Genomic DNA, 23,796 nt, shown 5'->3' on the forward strand with positions numbered 1-23,796 from the left:
AAAGATGAGCCTTTGCTGCAAGCCTTCCTGGAGAGCTCTATTGCTTTTCCTTCTTTTTTAACATCTTTATTGGAGTATAATTGCTTTACAATGGTGTGTTAGTTTCTGCTTGATAACAAAGTGAATCAGCTATACATATACATATATTCCCATATCCCCTCCTTGTGTCTCCCTCCCACCCTCCCTATCCCACCCCTCTAGGTGGTTGCAAAGCACCGAGCTGATCTCCCTGTTCCATGCTTCCCTGGTGGCGCAGTGGTTAAGAATCCCCCTCCCAACACAGGGGACGTGAGTTCGAGCCCTGGTCTGGGAAGATCCCATCATGCTGCGGAGCAAATAAGCCCATGAGCCACAACTACTGAGCCCGCGTGCCTAGAGCCCCTGGTCCGCAACAAGAAAAGCCACCACAACGAAAAGCCACCGCAACGAAGAGTAGCCCCTGCTCGCTGTAAAAGCCCTCGCGCAGCAACAAAGACCCAACACAGCCAAAAGTTAAAAAAAAAAAAGATAGCTAGCTTTTTCTTTTTTATAGCTATTTTTTCTTCCCACTAGCTATCTGTTTTACATTTGGTAGTGTATGTATGTCAATGCCACTCTCCCACTTCGTCCCAGCTTACCCTTCCCCCTCCCTGTGTCCTCAAGTCCATTCTCTACGTCTGCGTCTTTATACCTGTCCTGCCCCTACCTTTTTTTTTTTTTTAGATTACATATATGTGTGTTAGCATACAGTATTCGTTTTTCTCTTTCTGACTTACTTCACCCTGTATGACAGTCTCTTGCTTTTCCTTCTTCCGTCTGCTTTATCACCTGGACTGAAGCTGCAAGAACACAAAGTTCAGCTCACAAGGTGAAACACAAAACTTGTCCCCAGGGTCTCTGGTGGCATCAGATAAGACTGACAGCCAATAGGAACTCTCCAAATAAATCATTTCAATATGTAATTTTCACAGCAGAGATTTCTTATCATTGTGCTGCAAATATTTTTTAAAATTTATATAGGATGGCAATAAAATATTTTTAAAAAATAATCTTTATGAAATTCATTGATATCTTTACATTTGTCTCTACTAATTTAATAATGTATGGTTTAAAGTCTATTAAAGGACGTCTCAAATCGCCCTTTACACATATGCATTTGGTTTCATTGTTTTTCCAGTAATTGTACCTCTGCTGTGAAACCATTTTCAACTAAATACTTAGTTGGAAACGTTACAAGTAATTTAGCTCGTTCCAAGAATTGAGTATGCAAATCCTGAGTCCCCAACTTTTCATAATTAGATTAATTAAACTGTGTTTTGGCTTCAAAATCTTTCATTTATTTATTTAACACTCAAGGAATTTTCCTGCAAATGTTGCCTAGTGGCCCACTGGTTTCCAATGTATTAATCAACCCTACCTTTAAATCTAGTCAACTAATTAAAAATTTAAAAAGCAAAATTTAGGGCTTCCCTGGTGGCGCAGTGGTTGAGAGTCCGCCTGCCGATGCAGGCGACACAGATTCGTGCCCCGGTCCGGGAAGATCGCACATGCCGCGGAGCGGCTGGGCCCGTGAGCCATGGCCGCTGGGCCTGCGCGTCCGGAGCCTGTGCTCCGCAACAGAAAGGCCACAACAGTGAGAAACCCGCGCACCGCAGAAAAAACAAACAAAAAAACTAGTCCTTTAAAGGCAACTTTTCCTCTAGGGAGGAGAACGGAAAATTCTCTGCAGCAGGCGCCCAGGTTCCGACTTTCGACGGCCCCTCGAAGCTCCGCCTCTCAAAACCCCGCTCCTCACGCACTCCACGCCCCTCTTCCGTACAGACCGCCTCCAGAGCGGGCGTCGGACGTCGAGCGGAAGTGACGTACGGGGGCCGCCGGAGGTGTCGCTGGTGCGGTCCGCTACTGGCCCTGAGAGTGGAGTGGCCCCTGCGCCAGGGAAGATAGCGCTATGTCGATCGAAATCGAGTCCTCGGAGTGAGTCCCGTGGTGGTGGATGCTCGCGAGGTTGCGGGGGCCGGCAGGCGAAGGGTGGGGTCGTAGGAGCTGCTCGGGGGAGGCGTTCGAGAGGCTGGGGAGTGGAGGGGCATTTCCTTTCCCTCAAAGAAGCTTCTTGGATCTGGCTACCTCGGAGGCGGGCCCACAAGAAAGTAGCGGACGGGAAGCCCAAAGCCCGGTGGGAGGCGGCGCGGGGTTGGGGGTAAGACATGCCTGGAAGACCTGAGTTCTAGCCCTCGCCGACTCCGGGTATCTGTGACTGAGCAAATTAGCCATCCAATCTGGACTCCGGTCTAATCTGCACAAGGGGGCCGCACTCGCGGCCTTCTTTCTCTTCCCGCCCCCAGTGAGCAGTGTTGTTTGTTTCCTCCCCTGTGCTTACAGGGCCCTCTGCTTTTTTCTGCCCAGCACTTAATCCAGTATTGTCACCGTTTGTCCACCCTACTAGCCTGTGTAGGCGTCTAGGGGCTCCTTTTCATTACAGTCCCAGTTCCTAGCACATCGTCGAGGCTCAATGATTGTCTTTGGAATGAATGAGTGATTGTCTTTGGAATGAATGAGCGACTAGCTATTTTATGAAGTTCCACGTGGCGCTGAATTTTGGTTAGTCTGTGAGCTCTGTGTAGCCCAAAGGAGGGACAGAATGTGGAAATTGGGCCAGGAGAATGATAGACTTGGGGGAGAGGGGGGCTAATGAGTGACTGAAGGTCTTTAGTGAACTTTTCCAGGATTCCATCCTCTACCTTGCTCTTGCCAACACTTAATAATTAAATCAGCAGACGTATCATTTGTGTCCTGAGTGTAAGGGAGAGAGGACTTGTCCTCAAGGTCTGCCATAGGAAGAAGGGAGGTTTATTCATTCAACAAATATTGAAGTCTGCTGTGTACTTGTATTAGACCCTGGGAATATAGTAGTGAACGAAGCAAACAAAAATCCGTGCCCTTATAGAAAGTACATTGTTATTGAGGAAGGCAAACAGCAGGCAAAAGCAGTAAGTAAAATAGGCTTAGCAAATGGTGGTAAGTGTTTTGGAGAAAAGTAAAGCAAAGAAGGGTGATGGAGAGTGCTGGCGATGAAGACACCTAAGTCAGGGCAGGAGTTGGAAAGGATTCCATGCTTTGAGCCTGAATCAAAGTGGGAGCTAACCATTCTCCCAGCTGCATGTTTTCATTATCAATAATTGCTGCTTTTTACTAAGTATTTTCCATGCTAGTCACACTATAAGCAGTGTAGTCAACTCTTTGACCAACCCCTACAGAGTAGTTATTTTTCTTAACAGATGAGGAAACAGGCAAAGAGATGTTAACTGACTTGTCCATAGTCACAGTAAGTGACAGAACTCTGACTCAAATCCCAGCCTATCTCCAAAGCTTTTAGCTCTTTATGTATTACACTGTGTTTGAAGGACGTGAATTTGATTTTGGCTATGTCAAATATGAGTTCTTTCCAAGCGTGAAGTGTGGTGTTTCATTTGGGGAGTGTAAATGGAAGCGTGCTATGGAAGACAGTGTGATACTGGAACAGCAGGTATCTCTTAAAGGGGCCATGAGAGAAAAGACTACTGTGAGTAGCAGTAATCAGTTCCCTTCTGCAGGAAGGGAGCCCTTTTTAAGAAGAGGGTGTTTGCTTTCCTGTCCAGGGTGTATGTTCACCTGCCACGCTGCCAGTTTGAATCTTCATTTTTCCACTTATCTCTGTTACCTGGTCAAATTCTCATCTGTAAAATGGATGTAAGAGTAATGCCATCCTCATAGGGTTGTTTTGAGGAGTAAATGAATCCAAAATGCTTAGAACAGTACCTGATATATAGTGAACACATAGAAAACATTGGTTATTATTTTTTATTATTTCTCTCCTGGGAAAGAGAATTGACTAAATTCCAGTCTGAAATCCCTTCCAACCAGGACAGTGTGACCCCTGATACTAGTGCTGTCCAGTAGAAATATCTTGTGTGCCACATATTTACTTTTAAGGCAAGAGAAGAACAGTGTAGTATAGCCTGTAAAGTGAACTTTTACTGTCTATATGAACAACATTCTTCACTAGACTCCTTAACACTAAGCCGAAGATCAAGAAGCTTTAATTATATCGGGCTTCCCTGGTGGCGCAGTGGTTGAGAGTCCACCTGCCGGTGCAGGGGACACGGGTTCGTGCCCCGGTCCAGGAGGATCCCACATGCCGCGGAGCGGCTGGGCCCCTGAGCCATGGCCGCTGAGCCTGCGCGTCTGGAGCCTGTGCTCCGCAACGGGAGAGGCCACAACAGTGAGAGGCCCGCGTACCTCAAAATAACAAAACAACAACAACAACAAAAGAAGCTTTAATTATATATATTTAACTCGAAATGACGTGTCACATGCTGAAAACCGTTGCTTGTTCTCTGAGTATTTGGAGATTGTCTGGGTCCTCTTTTCCTTGGGAAACTGAATCCACATGTTTTTATTTCACTTGTCTTGAACATTTGGTAATAAAGGCAGTGGGTAGGTGTTATTTTTGCAAGTGAGGACACATAGTTTGTTTTGCTTTTACATACAGTATAGCTCTACTTATTTGTGTTCAACAAATCCCTTTTAAGAAGGTCTCAATTCATATTTTTTGTTGTCATTTGAAAAATGGACCAAATCATCCAATCATTTATTTTGTGTCAGTGACTAGACTTGGTTTAAAGTATTTTACTATAGTGTGCAACAGTGTAATCATATGAATTAATAAGAAACTTGGCATAATAAAAAGATCTCTGACCTTGGAAGTAAGAGAGTCTTCTTGGTACTAACTTGCTTTCTAGCTGACTGTGAGACATTGGGCAAATTATTTCCCTTCGCTGAACCCCAGTTCTCCTATTTCTGCGTTGGAAGTAGGACTGGATGATATCTTGTAGCTTAGGTTCTGTGATTTTTTTGGAAAGTTTTACTCACACGATAAAGAAACGGAAAGTAGGTAGTGAAAGGAGGATGGTTGTGTAGAAAAATAAACTGGGGTGGGATTTATTTTGTGAACTCTTTGGTGAGTGAGGATCCATGAGCTGAATGACTTGCTTTCTTCTTTCAGTGTGATCCGTCTTATCATGCAGTACCTAAAGGAGAACAGTTTACATCGGGCATTAGCCACCTTGCAGGAAGAGACTACTGTGTCTCTGAATACTGTGGACAGCATTGAGAGTTTTGTGGCTGACATTAATAGTGGCCATTGGGACACTGTTTTACAGGCTATACAGTCTCTGAAATTGCCAGACAAAACCCTCATTGACCTCTATGAACAGGTAAGAGTGGGGGTGATGCTGATCCCTGTATGTTGGTTTATTGTGGGCCCCCTGACTGGAAAGCATCCATGAACATTTCTTCAAGCATTATGGGGCTTTAACAGCCCTAAAATTTACACTGTCAAAGCTTGAGTGCTACTCTTTTTTTTTTTTGCGGTACACGGGCCTCTCACTGTTGTGGCCTCTCCCGTTGCGGAGCACAGGCTCTGGATGCGCAGGCTCAGCGGCCATGGCTCATGGGCCCAGCCGCTACGCGGCATGTGGGATCTTCCCGGACTGGGGCACGAACCCGCGTCCCCTGCATCAGCAGGTGGACTCTCAACCACTGCGCCACCAGGGAAGCCCAACTACTCTGTATTTTTATTTCTCTTCTTGGAAAAGCCAAGATTTTCCCAAATTGAAATTCTTTCTTAAGTGACCATTGAATGATCTATTCTGACACCAACTGTTCTGACACCAAATAGTGTGCTGCAATTTAGTTCTGACACTAACCACCCAGAGTTAGTGCAGACCCCACTAGTTAAGGGCTCGGTCCTCTACAAGACTGTCTTTACTTCCCACACCAGCCACACTTTGGGGTTTTGGGCCATCTATACTTCTGACCAACTGGCTACAAATTTGAGGGTCCCCATGACCCCCTCAGAGTTGATAATTCACTAGAATGACACAGACCTCAGGAAAGTGACATACTGATGATTGCAGTTTTATTATCAAGGGGAAAGATCAGTACCAGCTGAGTGAAGAGACATATAGGGTGAAGTTTGGGAGGGTACTGAACCAGAATTTCCAGTGCCTTCCCCCCAGGGAGTTAGGGTTTGTCTCTTACCTGGCACATTAAAGTATTCACCAACCAGGAAGCTCCATTGAGATATTTCATTCAAATTCTAGTTCCTTGACCCTCTGCAGGGTTGGGCTGGCTCAGAGCATCAATCCTCTAATCATATGGTTGGTCCTTTTGATAGCCAGCCCTTGTCCTGAGCCATCTCCTTAGCACTAACTCAGGTGTGATGCAGAGGGCTTATGAATAACAAAGATATTTCTATCACTGGGGAAATACCAAGGTTTTTAGAAGATGTGTGCCAGGAAACCAGGACATAGATCGTAAAATTACTTATTATATAACAGAACAGAGTGGATTTTCTGGAAATAAGAATGTCATGTGGTTTGAAGTAAAAATAGGGAAATGGGTTTGTTTCTTTACAGTCCACGTGAGTTTAGTTAATTCCCTAAAGAAAATTTTGGTAATTGGAGAAAGGTTTCTCTGGAGCCTATAGAGATATTTCCATCTTTAGTTTTCTCTAGCATCTACATTCTGAGTAAGAGACCTAAGAGGAGAGGAGATTGGTAGAGGAGAGGAGATTGGTAGATAAAAATGAAGGACTGAAGTTATTACTTTACAATTACTGTAGTTGTCTGCCTGAAATTGCTTGTGAAAAGGAGAAGGGGCATTTCCTGATTTGTGATTTGGAGATCATTTTGATAGGCCATTTCTATGTCAGAAATAGTACTGAAAAAGAAAAATTAATAAGCGAATGCATTGACAGCCATTTTCTTTCAATTATACAGGTTGTTTTGGAATTAATAGAGCTCCGTGAATTGGGTGCTGCCAGATCTCTTCTGAGACAGACTGATCCCATGATTATGTTAAAACAAACACAGCCAGAACGGTATATTCATCTGGAAAACCTCTTGGCCAGGTCTTATTTCGATCCTCGAGAGGTATGACGGTGGTAATGAAAAGAAACTGTTGTTAACTTTGAGCAATAATGTGATCTTTTTAAAACATTTTATTGGATACTTTTCGTATTTTTGATTTAATTTTTGAAAATCATACTTTTTTGTTTATTTACATTGGTTGAAATTTGCATATGTTAAAGAGAATAATCTAATTTAGTATTTGAGGACCTTCCCTCCCCCACACACCTCATCATATAGGATTGTGTGTTGATTAGTAAAAAAGTAGACAGTTTATTTTGGTATCATTTCCACATTAGCCCACGTACTTAACTGGCCCAGAAGTGCTGCTCTACTGCTGGTATGTTCACTGTGCATTTGTGTCCCTTTGGAAGTGCAGAGTCTTAACCACTGGACCACCAGGGAAGTCCTGGTTCTTTTAGTTCTTAAAAGCTTGTGTTTTTGCTTCTCAGCTGATTATGCTTACTGGAGCATGATGATTGTTATTCTTTTATTCTTCCAAAACCATATATATATATATATATATATATATATATAAATATAGTATCATTCTTTTTCACCCAGCCTTTTACTAGAAGCTTGTCTAAATAGGAGGAAGAAGAATTTAATAGGCACTGGATAATGGGAAGTTGTTAGAGTAAACTCACAGAAACCGTGAGGATAAAGGAAGGAGTTTGGATTGCCAGGACAGGATTTAAGTTAGAGGTGGTGAAGAACTTCTGGGCTGGGAGTCATTTGACTGAACAAAATTATTAAAGAATATAAAAGAATCCTTGGCTCTGCAGATTTTTCAAAAATTGGAAAAACAACTCTGGCTTTGACATAGTTTACTTAGGCTCTTTTCAGAAATAATGGTGTGGATTGGCTGACCTCAGTTCTCTCTCAGCTCATACTTTTGAAATGCAAGTGGGTAGAATTGAGAAGTTGTTTTTAAAAACTAAATGGTTTGATTAATCTTCTGTTTAACTTTTTATGTTTTCCTTTTTGAATGTTTCTGCTTGATTACTGTTACTTTTTTAAAAATAAGCACATTTATGTCTTTTGCCATTTCTTGGAAATGATGCTACTGCCGCTCCTTTTTCAGGCATACCCCGATGGAAGTAGCAAAGAGAAGAGAAGAGCAGCGATTGCCCAGGCCTTAGCTGGGGAAGTCAGCGTGGTGCCTCCATCTCGTCTCATGGCATTGCTGGGTCAGGTAATTACAGTCTGTGGAACTGAAATGACTCTGAACTCCTGGTAGTGTTTCCTGTACCATATAAAGTCTATGTATGAGCTAAAGAAATCAGACATCCTAAGAACTGGGAAATACCTGTAGAGCTGCTTGTACCAACAGCTGTGCCATGCCACATTCATCTTTCCTGGGAGTGGCAGTATAGATTAGTGGTTAAGGGCATACACTCTAGAGACAGAATTAGGGTAACAATAGAATTTATCATCCAATCTTGAGGGCATTGTTGATCATCGTGCTAGAACACTGTCTGAAACAAATTGGAACAAATGTTTACCATAGTTAGAATCTGAGCTCTCTCACTTACCAGCTATGCGGTGTTGGGCATATTACCTAACTTTTTTGATCCCAGTTACTCATCTTGGTGTTGTAGTAAGGATTAAATGAGATAAAATGTACTTAAAACAATTATATTTTGCCTGGCACCTTGTAAACACACAGTAACTGGTAGCTGCTGGCGGTGTTTCTTTTTTCTTTTCTTTTCTTTCTTTTTTTTTTTTTTTTAGTAGTAGTATTACTAGCATTGTCGTTCCAATTTTAATGCGACCTAGAGTACAGACTCCTTTCTGACCTCATCTTCCCCATGCTCTTGGTTGCTCTCAACCATGATAACCACTCGTCTTCATGAAACTCCACTCTTGGTTTTTCTAACCCTTTTCTTCTTGGCTTCCCTTTTCATCTCTCAAGTTGTTCCTTTCTTGGTTGTTAAAGGAAGGAGATAGGGGTGATGTAGAGAGGGGTTTTCGTTTTTGTTTTTTCCTTTTAAAGTTGGGAGTGATTTGAAGTTGCTGTAGACTAAGGGTAAAGAGCCTGTAGAGAATACCTGTTGATTGGAGACAGGTCAAGTTCTCCAGTCATTAAAGTAAAATATGAAAAATAAGCAACATATGAATTTTGGAAAGAAATAAACAAAATTAATAGTATTTATAAACATTAAATATTTAAACTATAATCATAGAATTAATTTAAAAGTTTGGTAAAGTTGTGAGATATAAAATATACAAAAGTTGATTACATTTCTACATATCAGCACTGGCCAGTTCGAATATTCAGTGAAAAAAAGAGCTTTTGTTTATAGCAACAGCATACAATGTAAGAATTCTAGCATTAACTTTTGTGGGTAATACATGATTTATTTCCACTTTTTAAAAAAGCAAAAGCCTTTCAAAGCTTTCAAGAGAAATGAAAGAAGATTTGAGTAGATGGTGAAACATTGATTTTCCTGGATAAGACTGATGTTGATGCCAGTTCTTCTTAGATTTAAGGCAGTTTATAATAAAGATCACAATAGGATTAGAACTGTTTCACAGAAGACTTCTAGTGTTCACTTGAAAAAATAAACTTGGAAGTATATTCATCAAAGAAATTTTGGAAAGGAAGAATGTTGAAAGCACAGTAGCCCTAGAAGTAGTGAAGCTTTTAACAGGTTTATAGTTTGAATCATTTTGGTACTTGGCATCCAGTGCAACAGCAGTGCAAGAAATTGATCCTGTTATTTATAAGAATTCAATAGATGTTAATGGGAATGTCACAGAACCTAGGAACAGGGAGGAATTATTAAGTGTATGGTGTTGGGGCACCTACTTTAGAATGGGGGAGAAATGTCAGATTAGAGCCTTCTCTCATATTTTATAAGCATAATTTCAGATAGAGTGAAAGTTATGTATTTTAAGAATATAGAAAAACTTAGGTGGTGATATAATGTATCAAACCTCTTGATAGAGAAGGATTTCCTGTGAGTAGGGAGTAAACACCAAGGTAAAGGTCAACAAATTTCATTACTTGAGAGTTTAACTTAAGATAAAAAGAAAGCTTTAAAGCTATAATAAAAAAAATGGGTAGATTGGGAAAAAAATTCTTTTTGGCGAACATAAACAACAAATACAATGTCTTGATCACATTAAAAGCTCACAAATTGATAAGAAAAATAGTAAGACCACAATAGATGAGTGAGCAAAGAACATGAATAAACAGCTAACAGAAGAAATATATGTAGTTAATAAACATGCAGAAAAGCTCAAACTCTAATCAGAGAATTGACTAAAGTAGGGCCTAACTTTCCACTCATTAGAGTTTTTAAATGACATCCAAAATTATTGTTTTCTTGCTATAGTAAAGGGAAAAAGGAATCAACATTGATCATGTCCCTGTGTTATAGACTTTACATATATTATTTTATTTTATCCTTTCATCAGCTCTAGGAATTAGGCTTTTCCCCTGAATTTAGTTGGTGAAATTGGGAGTCAGAATAGCATAGTTGACAAACTAGGACCATTTGTCTTCAAAGTCCATGGTTTTTCTACTCCCCATAATGCAGTCGTGAATGCTATTGAAGTTGTGTCTTTTGGGGAAAACACTTTGGCAGTGTATATAAAGAGCCTTAACCATTTGTGTTCTTTTCTTGATTCAGTAAGTCCTCTTCTAGGAACCTATTGCAAGTGGGGAATATGCTCATAATGGAAAAAGCCTTATGTCCAAAGGTGTTCACTGCAGCATTATTTAGATGAGTGCAAAAATTAGAAGCAGTATAAATGTCCATTAATATATTAAATAAACTGTGAAACATCTACTACATAGGATATATTGTACAGCCACGTACTTAACTGGCCCAGAAGTGCCAGTATTAGTTAGTCATGTCATAGCATGATCTAATGATAGGTGAAAACAATATAAAATTTTACATATGGTATAATTACAGCTATATAAATTAAACATATATGTCAGGGGAAAAATACTACAAGGTAACATATGAAATGCTAACAGTAGCTGTGTTTGGATGTTGGAACTATGGGAGATTTCTGTTTTTCAAATTTTATTTATAATAAGAGACACCTATAAGAAAATAGGTGTAAAAACATGGCCCTGTTGGCTCTCAGAGTCCCCTTCTACCCTGAGATCAGCCTGTGTTCCTAGGACACAGAATAGCCGAGCTTATGTTGTGTTTGGATGGCCAAAGATGGTTGGGTCTGGATGGCTCACAGTTTCAGGCTTTGTCTGAACAATCAGGACCAGATCTTAAAAGCACCCAAGTGGATTTCTTTTCTCATAGGCACTGAAGTGGCAGCAGCACCAGGGATTGCTTCCTCCTGGTATGACCATAGATTTGTTCCGAGGCAAAGCAGCTGTCAAAGATGTGGAAGAAGAAAAGTTTCCTACGCAGCTGAGCAGGCATATTAAGGTAGGATCCTTGGACACTCAGCCAGTCGGTAATCATTTGTTGGGGACTCAGTGTATGCTTGCTTAGCCAGGCCCTGTGCCAGGAGCTTGGGTTGGGGAGCAGAACTCATTCTCCAGCTCTGACAACGTTCATGGTTGCTGCCGGTGATCACTGAGGTCTCCCTGCAGCCAGGCAGTGGCACACCTCAACTGTATTACCGAGTGGACATACATTGGACATCTGGCCCATCATCTGCCCTTGGACTTCCTCCAAGGAATCCTGCATTTGGAAGACTGCTTAGCTCTTTGGTTAAGCCTGGGACTAAGAACCATGAAATTTGTCCTGTTCAACATTTGTGTTTTTGCTTGCTACATGTTAGGCAAAGTACCAGGCATGGATTGTAAAGTGGGCTTGAGTGGTGTTTGAGGAAAATAATTTTATCACCTTGATGGCTGGTTCTTGGTGTTTTTTGTTTTGTTTTTTGACTTTTCTAAGAAAAAGCATAATGAAATAATTGTTGCAGTCCTCAGAATTACAACCATATTTGCTACTTTAGCATCTCCTTTTTTCTTTTTTGCGGTATGCAGGCCTCTCACTGTTGTGGCCTCTCCCGTTGCGGAGCACAGGCTCCGGACGCGCAGGCTAAGTGGCCATGTCTCACGGGCCCAGCCGCTCCGTGGCATGTGAGATCTTCCTGGACCGGGGCATGAACCCGTGTCCCCTGCATTGGCAGGCAGACTCTCAACCACTGCGCCACCAGGGAAGCCCTAGCATCTCCTTTTTATTAGTTTCTTTCTGGGTTTGTGCTCTGATTGAATTTATAGATTTAAAAATAATTCATATTCCTCAAATCTTTGACTTTGGCTTAGTGTTTTGAATTTGTCTTTTCTGGATTATATGTTTTGATTTGCATGTAAAGGTATTTTGGGGCAGCACTTTTATTTACCCTGGTTAAAACCTTGCGACAAATAGAAATCCATTATAATTATCCTGCTGGACTAAGATTTTCTGTTATAAACACTTCCTTTTTTGGCATTTAAAATGAAACTCATAATAGAGCTTTTCTCTGTTCCCATCTGTCTAACGTTCTGTAGTTTTTATCTGTTAATGGAAGCATCTTTGCTGGTAAATGCTCAGGATACATTTCCCAGGCAAACAATCTGTCAGCTCTAATCAGTTCTCCTAGAGTTAGTCAGCCATACATTATCACTTGATTAAATGAAGGTCATGAAAAGAAGCAGTGATAGAAAATTTGTTTAAAAAATAGTGGAGGAAAATAGCCATTTATTTTGAAAAAAGAATTTTTTCCCCCAGATGAAAAAAAAATAGGAACATATGCCATATTTAGTTGAGTGTGAAAGTCATGCCAACAGTGGCTGATTCTGGTAAAACTTTATTGCTTGAGTTAACAGGATTATTTGTTCTAAGTCCCTTGCTAAAATAGTTTTTTTGCTTTTCTTTGGAAATACCAACTTCATTTAAAAAAAAGAAACAACAAAAACAAGAACAAAAACTAGTTTCAGTGGAGAGCCTAGACGCTAAACTGTTCGGAGAAAATATATCTAGCATCTCTTGGTGTCTGGGTACAGAAACACCCCTCCCAAACTCCATGATACAGGCTAGCTATGGCTTTATGCTAGGACAGAGCTCTCAAAAGTTTAAAGTGGGAATTGTTTTAAGGCCACTACATAAAAATGCATCTGTTTCATTGTTTCATTTGAAACAGTTTGGTCAGAAATCACATGTGGAGTGTGCTCGATTTTCTCCAGATGGTCAGTATCTGGTTACTGGGTCTGTTGATGGATTCATTGAAGTATGGAATTTTACGACTGGAAAAATCAGGAAGGTAAAGTATTTTAAATACATTAATTTTTCTAGTGGGAGAATTATCTGTTACTGTTTTTAAATTATCTGTTAGTTTTGCAATTTAAATTTACTTTTTGAATGGGTAATATGTAAATCTGATAAAACATTTTATAAAATAGAACTGTTATTCAGTAAAGAGTCTTGTTCCCCACCTTGTCCCTCAGCCAGTCAGTTCCCTTCCTTCCTTGGTCCACTCAGGGTTACCAGTTTCTTATGTAACTTTTCTGGAATATTCTATGTGTATATGTAAGCAGTTGCTTATTGTTTCCACTCTAACCTTATTGTAGGACTAATTGTGTTTCATTCTGAATGAAGTGGAATATCTTTTTATATGTGAAAAGCCACCAGTATTTCCTATTCTGTGAAGTCTTTTCATGTCCTTTGCCCATTTCTCTTTTGGATTGCTTCTGATTCAATATTTGTGTATATTGCAAAATGATCACCACAGTAAGTCTAGTTAACATCCATCATCACACATAGTTAGAAGCTTTTTTTTTTTCTTGTGATGAGAACTTTTAAGATCTACTCTTTTAGCAACTTTCAAATATACATACAGTATTACTAACTGTAGTCACCATGCTGTACATTACATCCCCATGGCACTTATTTTACAGCTGGAAGTTTGTACCTTTGGACTTCCTTCATTATGTTTCTTTTTATGTTTAATTTTTGATCCATCTGGCATTTGTTTAGGGTGCTAAAATTGGTGTAGACCCAACTTAACTTTTTCCCAAATAGCTACTTGTTGACTAACCCCTGATTTAAAATGTAATCTTGATCATAGAGTACTAAATTCCACTCCATGCTTAGTGGATTTATGAGTGACTTTCACTTTCTACATTGTATATTTCTTTATAATTTACCTTTTTTTTTAACCATGAAGCAGTCTCTTTCTATACTTTAGAAAAAATATATTTCAGCAGAAACTAACCCACCATTGTAAAGCAATTATACTCCAATAAAGATGTAAAAAAAAATATATATATATATGTAGTTCAATATGAACAGTAATAGATGATAAAAGAAAAATAACAAATAAATGGATTAATCAATACATGGTTTTAGGAAAGGTAGCTGACAGTATGGACAAAACATTAATTTCTCATGTCATACCCTAAAAACAAATAAATTCAGATTTATTAAAGATGTACAATATGTACTGTAGGGAAATTTTGCTTAGGATCATAAGCAAAAGATGTAGGCTAATATGTTTGCATTTTTTATAATAGTTACTTGAATTGTGTAAAAATGTTATTCCCAGTATTATCAGTTGTTCATCAGAATAGTGTGCATGACACTATTTGCTTTGCAGATTTAGAGTTGGCATAGTCCAATTATCCCGCTTTTAGTGAGTTTGCAGAGACCTGGGGTAACTGGTGTTTTTGTGTTATTTTGATAACTGCTTATCATTGTTTCCTTTAGGATCTTAAGTACCAGGCCCAGGATAACTTTATGATGATGGATGATGCTGTCCTCTGCATGTGCTTCAGCAGAGATACAGAAATGTTAGCAACTGGTGCCCAAGATGGAAAAATCAAGGTATGAATTAGTGGCATGAACTCTTGTATGTAGACATTTTGAGAGTTCTGTAATGAGTTAGTGTCCTACATAGGTTTTTTGCTTAATAACAGCTACTCTTTATGGAGCATCAGCTTTATGCCAGTGGCTTTAGTTTTTCTTGTTTAATCCTAATAATAACTCTGCCTAGGGAGGTCCAATAATTTAAGGTCACACAGTTGGTAAGTGACAGATCTGGGACTTCAGTCCAGATCTGCTTGTGCCCTTTCTGCTGTGCCACTGTGGCTCACCTTATGGTGTGTTGTGCTTAGGGGATGGGGTGGTCTGCAGGTGATTAGCAGTTGATTAGCTGTGGCTTGTATTTAATTGCTGCTAAAATCCCCTGGGCTAGATAAAATACAGAAATGGTCTCTGCTAAGGGAACTTAGAGTCTGAATTTTTGTTTTAATAATTTAAAAGGAAAGAGGTTTAAGTTTCAAAGGATTCAAGTTATCATTGTACTGTGTGAACCAGACATATCATATTCAGCTATTAGCATGCATTTTTAATGCTGTTTTTAGCATATTAGTGAGCACTGCATCTTGCTTGGCTCTGCAGAGTAGAGTGGGACAGTATTTACAGGTTTTCACTATTCTTTTTTTTTTAATAAAGGTATGGAAGATTCAGAGTGGACAGTGTTTAAGGAGATTTGAAAGAGCACACAGTAAAGGTGTCACCTGTCTAAGCTTTTCTAAGGATAGCAGTCAGATCCTTAGTGCCTCATTTGACCAGACAATTAGGTAAGTAAGAATCCCCAGGGGCTTCCCTGGTGGCTCAGTGGTTGAGAGTCCGCCTGCCGATGCAGGGGACACGGGTTCGTGCCCTGGTCCAGGAAGATCCCATATGCCACAGAGCGCCTGGGCCCGTGAGCCATGGCCTCTGAGCCTGCATGTCCGGAGCCTGTGCTTGAGGCCACAACAGTGAGAGGCCCGCGTACTGCAAAAAAAAAAAAAGAATCCCCAAACTGCCCTCACTTGGGTTTAATATGGTGAAGCCTTACAGGGAGGTACTAGTGATTCCTTGTTTTCACCAGGATGCTTTTATATGGAGAGTGAGGGTATGTGAGACCTTATTTCCCCAAAGTACAGCTGACACAGTGCTATTGTGTTGTCCATTTGGGTCTTTACCTAGAAGAGAGATTAGAAAGGGATTATAGCAGTACTTCATATTTCTCAAAGTGTGGTCTATGGACCCACCTGCCTCAGAGTCACCTTAGAGGACATGTGACAAATACAGATTCCTGGGACCCGGCAGAGACCTAGAAATTCGTTGCTGAACAGAAGCTTGTGGTATTATTGGCATATTTTCTTCCAGTCTCTGTGCAAAGCTTTTGTTGTGGTTTTGTTTGATTGTTTGACATAATGAAAATAATACTGCATACATAACTGCATAGCCCTCATTCTTCATTTAATATTTTAACATGAGCTTCTATAATTCATCTAAAATCCTTTCAACAGTTGGTCCCAACCATAATATATAGAATATTAATTGTTCTTTTCATTTGCTTTTATTTGTGATAGAATTCATGGTTTAAAATCTGGAAAAACCCTGAAGGAATTTCGTGGCCATTCCTCCTTCGTTAATGAAGCAACATTTACACAGGATGGGCATTATATTATTAGTGCATCCTCTGATGGCACTGTGAAGGTTAAGTATTTGCTACTGGTTTGTTTTGGGGTGTCTGTTCCACTTTTGCCCTTTGAGGAGTTTTCAGTGGTGATAATGGTGATAATTGTGGTGGTTAAACCTCTTTACTAAGTATTTTAGCCATAATTGAGGTGAGTCTGTGACAGTAGTAATATTCTGTGGTAATTCTTATTGGCCTAGGGACCTCAAATCTCAAACCTACAGACACTATCATGTGTAGGAAAAGAGGAAAGGTGTGGAGTTCTAAACTTAAGTCCACCCCCATTTACAGTGGTGAAATTCTATCTTGCCATAGGTACGGTCCACCGCAACAAGTTCACGAAGAGCTCAGTGGCTAAATAAATAGGCCAGCCTCATCCCACCCCGAGCCTCCACATTGGGGCCTTTCTAATAGCATTTAAAGAGGAGCAACAGGGGCATAGAGTAGAACCAAGTCCTCTCAGATACTTATTTATTGCCTTCAGCTCTCATCTGAAAGTAGTGGCTCTTCGGTACCTTAAGAGATTTAGTTATTTCAACAGAGGGCCTCATTTCCTATAAAAGATGGGAAATCCAAATAGAAAATCACTAGAGATCTTTGAGACACTCCATTTACATTCTAGATCTGCTTTTAAATTGCCTTATGTAAGTGAGTGTTACGTGGCAGAAGACCTAAACATTCTAACACAAATCCCTAACAGTCAGACCACCTTCTGCAGTGGCTTCTTCTGGCTTGGGAATTGAACCAGAAACCTGAAGGTAGGAGATGTACTCTTCCTCAGGATAGGTGGCGAAATACACAGAGCTCTTAGTGCTTTAGTCATGCGGTTTGCCCTCTTTGTGCTATGTATCAATATATGGGCCTCACAACTTGTAAAAATACCATTGGGAGGTGGCTTGTGTAGGTCTCTTTGTTTTGTGGTCTTTTCGTTTAGTTCTGCAATAAGTGGGGTAAAGCATCTCACTGACCTTTTGGACAGAAAACTCTAGAAGTCTTAGAACTCTTGATCCCTGAAATGTTCATTTCTTTTCTAGGCTGCTGGGCTTTGGAGAGGAGATTGGGGTAGATGATACAGTATTTATTAAGAAAATAAATACTGGGACAACTAGTGGGGCAACTATTTCCTCCTCTCTATAGGTATTCATTCAACATCTGTTTTGTGCTGGGTTCCTTTGAAGGCACAGAAGAAACACAACATAGTCCATGCCTTTGAAGTTTTTATACCTCATGAAGTGAGTGCTGTCCAGACGATGCCAGGCAATAGTTGGTCCATCCCTTCTCTAAGCACATTTCAGATTTTAATAACTGTGATGTCTGATTTAACCACTTCAGTTCATAGTAGCTCAGAAGGGCCAGGTGAAAAGCATTAGGGTGGAGAACTATTAGCAGAAGAAATGTTGGACTGGGAGAGGTCACACAAGTGGCCAAGAGTAGCTTCCGCTTCATGGATCCTCATGTGTGTCTGTTAACATTGTGACTTCTGCAGTGGTTCTCAGTACAAGCTGAGAATCACTTGTGGAGCTTTTAAAAAATGCACAGGGACTTCCCTGGTGGTGCAGTGGTTAAGAATCCACCTGACGATGCAGGAGACATGGGTTCGATCCTTGGTCCGGGAAGATCCCACATCCTCGCTCTAGAGTCCACGAGCCACAACTACTGAACTCTCACACCACAACTACTGAAGCCCATGTGCACTAGGGTCCGCCTGCCGCAGCTACTGAAGCCTGCATGCCTAGAGCCCGTGCTCTGCAACAAGAGAAGCCACTGCAATAAGCCACTGCAATCACACCGCGATGAAGAGCAGCCCCTGCTCACAACTAGAGAAAGCCCGCGCACAGCAACGAAGACCCAACGCAGCCACATAATTAATTAATTAAAAACAAAAAAAGATTAAAAAAATTGCACAAACCTACATCCCACTCCAGACCTACCAAGTCTGAATCTCAGGGTCCTGAGCATGTAAATCTAAAAAACCCTCATTTCATTTTGGTGTCCAGAGAAGGGTAGCTTTCTGGTTGTTTATGACAGTAGCAGTGTTGACACATAGCTGATATTAAAGATAGGTAGCTTGTCAGCCAAGGAAAATTTTGTAGGAAAAGATCATAAGTTTTAAAAGGGTTTTATTATTTCACTTTCTGATTTTTATTTTGTTTATACCAGTTAATCAGCAAATGGGGAGCTCTTATGTATATGGCAGTGCTAGGTATTTGGACTGTAAGAAGCTTTTTTTTCTGAGTCAATTTTTTTCTTTTTTAGTAATATAATTTTCAACTGCAAAACATTAGACATTGTTAACCTTCCTCCTCCGCCCCCCAAATGTTTATGCCTTATATTTTTGTGTTGTAGATCTGGAACATGAAGACCACAGAATGTTCAAATACCTTTAAATCCTTGGGCAGCACTGCAGGGACAGACATCACTGTCAACAGCGTGATACTGCTTCCTAAAAACCCAGAGCACTTTGTGGTTTGCAACAGATCAAACACAGTGGTCATCATGAACATGCAGGGACAGGTGAGTGCTCAGAAAGTGCCTTTGCTCAAGCCCTGTGGGCTGTTCCCAAATCAGCGTGTCTTGGTCCTGGCACTTTCAGTAACCAAATATGGGTTCACCACTTGGAAAACCATATACACTATATTTGTTTTTCAGACACATATTTAATATTTTAAATTCTATGTCTACAAAACATCTTTTTGGCACCTCAGTAGTTAATCTACTTTCCCCAGGATGTTTGTATACTGTTCTCTTTTGCATCCTTTGGATAAATGAGACCCTGATCTGTCTTTAAGCCTCCTGCAGAACCTCACTGAAGATTTTGATATAACAATCCCTGTGTGAGTGAGGGAGATACAGTGTATGGATTACCAGCTTGGGACATCTGCTAGCTACTATGTGATCTAAGGTGGAACTCGAATAGGAGAAGGGCAACAGTGTCTTTATGATGTGTATTTATAATCAGAACACCTGCTGGTTCCCAAGGAACCTCACTTTTATAGCACCAGGGACATTAGGAGTATCAAGGTTGAGGTCTCAAGCCCTGGGAATGTGTTGTGATGCTACTGAAACGTTGGGCTGGGCACTTGGGGATCCTGCTGAGCATGGAGAAGACGCAGGGGCTGGTGTATGGAACTCTCTCTCCATTGCTTGAGTCCCTATAAATGATAAATTGGTAGTGACAAACCTATGGTTGAGATGGCTGGTCTGCAGTACCTGTTGGGACACTGCATAATAGCCATAGTTGCCCACTTCCTAGTTTTCTGCTTGGCTTTTTAAAAACTTAAAAAAAGTTCTTGTACACCCTTGACCTGCATCCCCCAATGATAACATCTTACATAAACATTGTACAGTTGTCAAAACCAGGAAATTGACATCGGTACAACACTGTTAGCTCACATACAAACCTTATTTAGATTTTACGTCTTTACATGCATTCATTTTGAGGTGGGACATGAATAGTTCTGTGAAATTTCATCTCGTGTTGATTTATGTAACCACCACGATTAAGATACAGAACTGTTTCATCACTCCCAAAGAAACTCCCTTGTGCTACACTTTTATAGTTAAACCCTTCCCCCACAGCTCTAGCCCCTGGCGGCCACTAATCTGTTTTCCATTATTACAGTTTTTCATTTTGAGAATAGTAATTAAATGGAATCATACAATATGTAGCCTTTTAACCTTTTGAGATTGGTTTCTCTCCATTGATTTATGGTGATCTTAATGGTATGTAAAATAGAGCAAGCAAGGTCTTGGAGACAGTTCCATCATGAATGGAGAGGGCATCTCATTCTGTTAGAAAGAGGAAACTGGGGAGCATGGGTCCACAGAGCACTGAGAACCAGTAGTATGTTGATTTAGGAAACTGTGTATGCTAACGAATTTGCTTCTGGGTAAAATGGCTCAGTAGACTAAAGAGTAGGATTGGTGACTTGGGACAAGTGAATTGTAAATGTCTGTCTGCCACTGACTTAGGATAGCTTATCCTTTGAATATTTCAGGACATGGTGAATGGAACTGGTAACCTAATTATAAATGACAGTAAACCAAAGTACAAAATAACATAAAGATGTCAGTTTAAACTGCTGCAGTAGAACTGTTGCTAATCCAGGTGTTTTATTTTTACCTTGGGCTGTGTTAATGATCTAGATTGTCAGAAGCTTCAGCTCTGGTAAGAGAGAAGGTGGTGACTTTGTTTGCTGTGCCCTCTCTCCCCGTGGTGAATGGATCTACTGTGTAGGGGAGGACTTTGTGCTCTACTGTTTCAGCACAGTCACTGGCAAACTGGAGAGAACTTTGACAGTAAGTATTACTGACTTACGGCCATCTACAGAAATTGTTAATGCTTATGTCTCTCTGAACTCTGAAGTAAACCTTTTCCAGACTGCTATCTGTGTGAACCTTGGTATAAAAAAATGTAAAAATGTTATCACTAAATAAAAAAAAGGCCCATAAGTAATTGTATGGAATTAACTCCTGTATCAGGAAAAGTCATCCTTTATAGTGAGCCTTCAGCTTCACGTGGATAGGATGGGTGTACATAAAGCAGAGAAGGAGGAAGGGAACACGCCTGTCTAGCCAGCTAGATTGGTTAGACCTTATCCAGGGCGATTGGAGAGTGGCAGATATAGCTAGTCCTCTCCGTGTCCTTTCAAAGGCAAGTTACTTGTATATTATCCTATCAGATTATGTTTTTTAAGCAGCTTTGTGTTGTAAGAGGGCTCAATCAGTAACAAGGAATAATTAATGCTAGCTGCTGTAACAAACAATCTTTAAATGTCAGTGGTCTAACACAGTGAAAGTTTCTTACTATGTCACAGTGTGATATAAATTGCATCGTCCTCCTGTCTTTTAGCTGTGCCATTTGGAATATGTGGCCCCTGAGATCTTAGAAGGAGAAAAGATAGTTGAAGGGGTATACTGGATGTTTTAAAGACCCACATCTGGAAGTGGTTTGTTTATATTACTTTGTCATTCTTTTTTGATTAGAATTAGTCACATGCCGCCCACAGCCCAAATGCAGAGGGGTGGTTGGGCAGGGAAAATGAAGTCGTCTGCAGTCGAGGAAAAAGAAATGGTCTGGTGAATGTATAAAAAATTATACACATAGCTCTGTTAGAGAATAACCTCATCTCAAACTGTTCTTGAGTGAACTGTTGGCACGTCTGCCTTGTGAAGCCTCCAGTATAGATCCAAGATGTGAACAAAACAAGATGAGGTGGAAGGTGTCCTCTAGTTGAGGAAAATACTAATAAGTTCACTGAGCTGAAGGAATTGTTTGGTCTCAGCCACTGTCTTGGCTTAATATTTATAAAATGGTGATGACGACTAGGACCCACTGTAGTGCAGGAGTGGTTTGGCTCAAAGTGTTATTTATACATTATGAAGAAAAGTACAGAAAATGTCATCAGCCATGTGATAGCCTCGTTTGAGTTTTTGGTTTGTGTGTTTGGTTAGCACTCTCTGAGGCTGCCTTGGGCTTGATTCCTTTGGTGAGAAGTAGGAGCTTCACTCTTCTTCCCTCCCACTCAGCTCTGGAAGCTTCTTCAGAGTGATTTGTTGGAGACCTGTATACCCTAATCCTGTGCTTTACCTATTCCAGGTTCATGAGAAGGATGTGATTGGTATCGCACATCACCCTCATCAGAACCTGATTGCTACTTACAGTGAAGATGGACTCCTAAAACTCTGGAAACCCTAATTCAACTTTTCTTTTTAAACTAGCTTGAGAGCATGTACTTAAAATGAAGACATATTCATGTGTTGCTTTTTTTTTTTTAGGCCAGCTTTTCTAAGTAAATTGTCTGAATTAGGCACAAGAATAATTTTGTGAAAATTCATGTTTAAGTAGCAGTTACTCTTTTTTATATATTTTCAAGGTATTCGCTTATCCGTTTCTAACTGGGGCAGTCACTCAATGTTTTCAATAGTCTTTTACCTGGAGAGTGAAATACTGATATTTCTAGGGAAAAACTGTACTCCTTTGATTATGTGAAATGCTGATTAAAACGGGCCTCCTGCAGTAAAACTTGTAAATAAGGAACTATCCCAAATTCAGTAGCTGTTTACTGTCCCATCTTTTTTTTTAAAAGATGTTAATAAACTTTACACCTTTCTGGAGGCTTTGTTTTTAAATGTAAATAAGTGCTCATCTAGTTAACATATTTACTTAGAATCAGATGAAGAGGGTGGGACACTACATTATTATTCCTGAATCTTAAGTACAGCCGGAAGTCAGTTCCTGGGTAGGACAGACTGAATGTAAAGTCAGGTGTCACATAGGATCTCTCATTTCACTGCCCTCCCCCAGGCATTCATTTTTCTTAGCAGTGACTTTTCCAGGGAATATGGTCTTCATTTAATGGATAGAACTAGTTGCAGGATACATTATATGAGAATTCAGTTTTGGCATATTTGGAAATGCATATGGGTGTCTCTTTTCTGTTTCAACCAAAGATGTATATGGAATGCCTTTGTTGACGTGTGATGGTACTATGCTAGGTACCATTTCAAGAAAGTGAGCTTGTTTGCTTGTGTGGGCCTTTTATGCCCCCTTTTAATTTTCCCAATTAGTAGGTACAAACAAGTGGGGAAAGTTTTGTATAGTCTTATAAACCTTTGTCCCTTGAAATATAGCCTGATCCTGTATTTGGGATCAGCTAGCTGTTGCCTAGCACATAAAAATGCTTAATATCGGCTGAATAATTCTTAGCAGTACTATGAAATCCATCTTTCCCAGTCATATTCCCAACTGTCTTGCTGCCACAAAACCTGCAGCTTTTTCACAGAATGTCATTTGCTGCCGATTTGAGAGTTGAATAGCGGTGAGTCTATATGAATGTAGTCTGCCATTCCTCCCAGTGAAGAGGCTTTCACTTAAGTAAAAAAAGTTTAAGGTGCAAAGAGCTTATACTAAAATTCCTTAGAAAAATCTTCAAGAAACTGGTTTTGATTTAGCCCATGACCTTGTGAACTGGCAGTTGTGAGATGCACACTTTGTGCCAAGGCTCATGGAGAGCAAGAATCTTTTCAGCACATGTACACTTACTTATTCTAGGAATTTTTAGCAAACAACTCCTCTGCTCCTGCACCTAGTGCTCAGGATGGTTAAAAACACTAGTTTCTGTCACAGGATAGGGGAGAAAAACAAGTTAACAGGATTAATTAACATAGTGCGATAACAGAAAATCTGGAGTTGTTTTTTTGATGATCCAGACCTAATGGGTTAGGAAAGGCTTTCTGGAGTTGACCATAAAAGGACCAACAGGAGCAGAAGGTAAAGGGCTTTGGTGATCCTAGGAGCACTGCAGTGTGCCATAGCTGCAAGGCATGTGCTAGATCTGGGGAGACCAGGCAAAGAGGAGAGGACTGGACTGAGAGCCATGAAGTATATTTTCTTTTTTAATGAAGTAGTGCCTTGGTGTAACAAGTAAACAAA

The 23,796-nt window shown here is 40.3% G+C and overlaps 1 protein-coding gene across 3 annotated transcripts; it reads left to right on the forward strand.

Annotated features, from left to right (window-relative positions):
* The first annotated feature begins 1,829 nt into the window (after positions 1-1,829).
* SMU1 (SMU1 DNA replication regulator and spliceosomal factor) lies at positions 1,830-22,479 on the forward strand. 3 transcript variants are annotated; one of them, XM_027088991.1, is made up of 12 exons: positions 1,830-1,953; positions 5,021-5,231; positions 6,798-6,950; positions 8,011-8,121; positions 11,204-11,332; positions 13,038-13,157; positions 14,600-14,716; positions 15,347-15,474; positions 16,255-16,381; positions 18,708-18,875; positions 20,508-20,660; positions 21,961-22,479. In XM_027088991.1, the coding sequence occupies exons 1-12, from the start codon at positions 1,928-1,930 to the stop codon at positions 22,057-22,059; spliced, it is 1,542 nt and encodes a 513-aa protein (XP_026944792.1). In that variant the 5' UTR covers positions 1,830-1,927; the 3' UTR covers positions 22,060-22,479. The 3 variants fall into 3 exon arrangements, with proteins under 3 accessions (XP_026944792.1, XP_026944793.1, XP_026944794.1); XM_027088992.1 differs by lacking the exon at positions 21,961-22,479 and adding an exon at positions 21,214-21,954; XM_027088993.1 differs by lacking the exon at positions 5,021-5,231 and having other exon boundaries at positions 1,853-1,953.
* The last annotated feature ends 1,317 nt before the right edge of the window (positions 22,480-23,796 follow it).

The sequence above is a fragment of the Aethalodelphis obliquidens genome, unplaced genomic scaffold, assembly GCF_003676395.1.
Source record: "Aethalodelphis obliquidens isolate GAN/ISIS:26980383/991018 unplaced genomic scaffold, ASM367639v1 scaffold64, whole genome shotgun sequence".
NCBI lineage: Eukaryota > Metazoa > Chordata > Mammalia > Artiodactyla > Delphinidae > Aethalodelphis > Aethalodelphis obliquidens.

Bases quoted from the DNA above. Each gene is read 5' to 3' on its own strand.
- SMU1 (XM_027088991.1), top strand. From the start codon at position 1,928: ATGTCGATCGAAATCGAGTCCTCGGA. The intron at 1,954-5,020 runs GTGAGTCCCGTG...TTCTTCTTTCAG, and splicing joins ATCGAAATCGAGTCCTCGGA to TGTGATCCGTCTTATCATGC. The intron at 6,951-8,010 runs GTATGACGGTGG...CTCCTTTTTCAG, and splicing joins CTTATTTCGATCCTCGAGAG to GCATACCCCGATGGAAGTAG.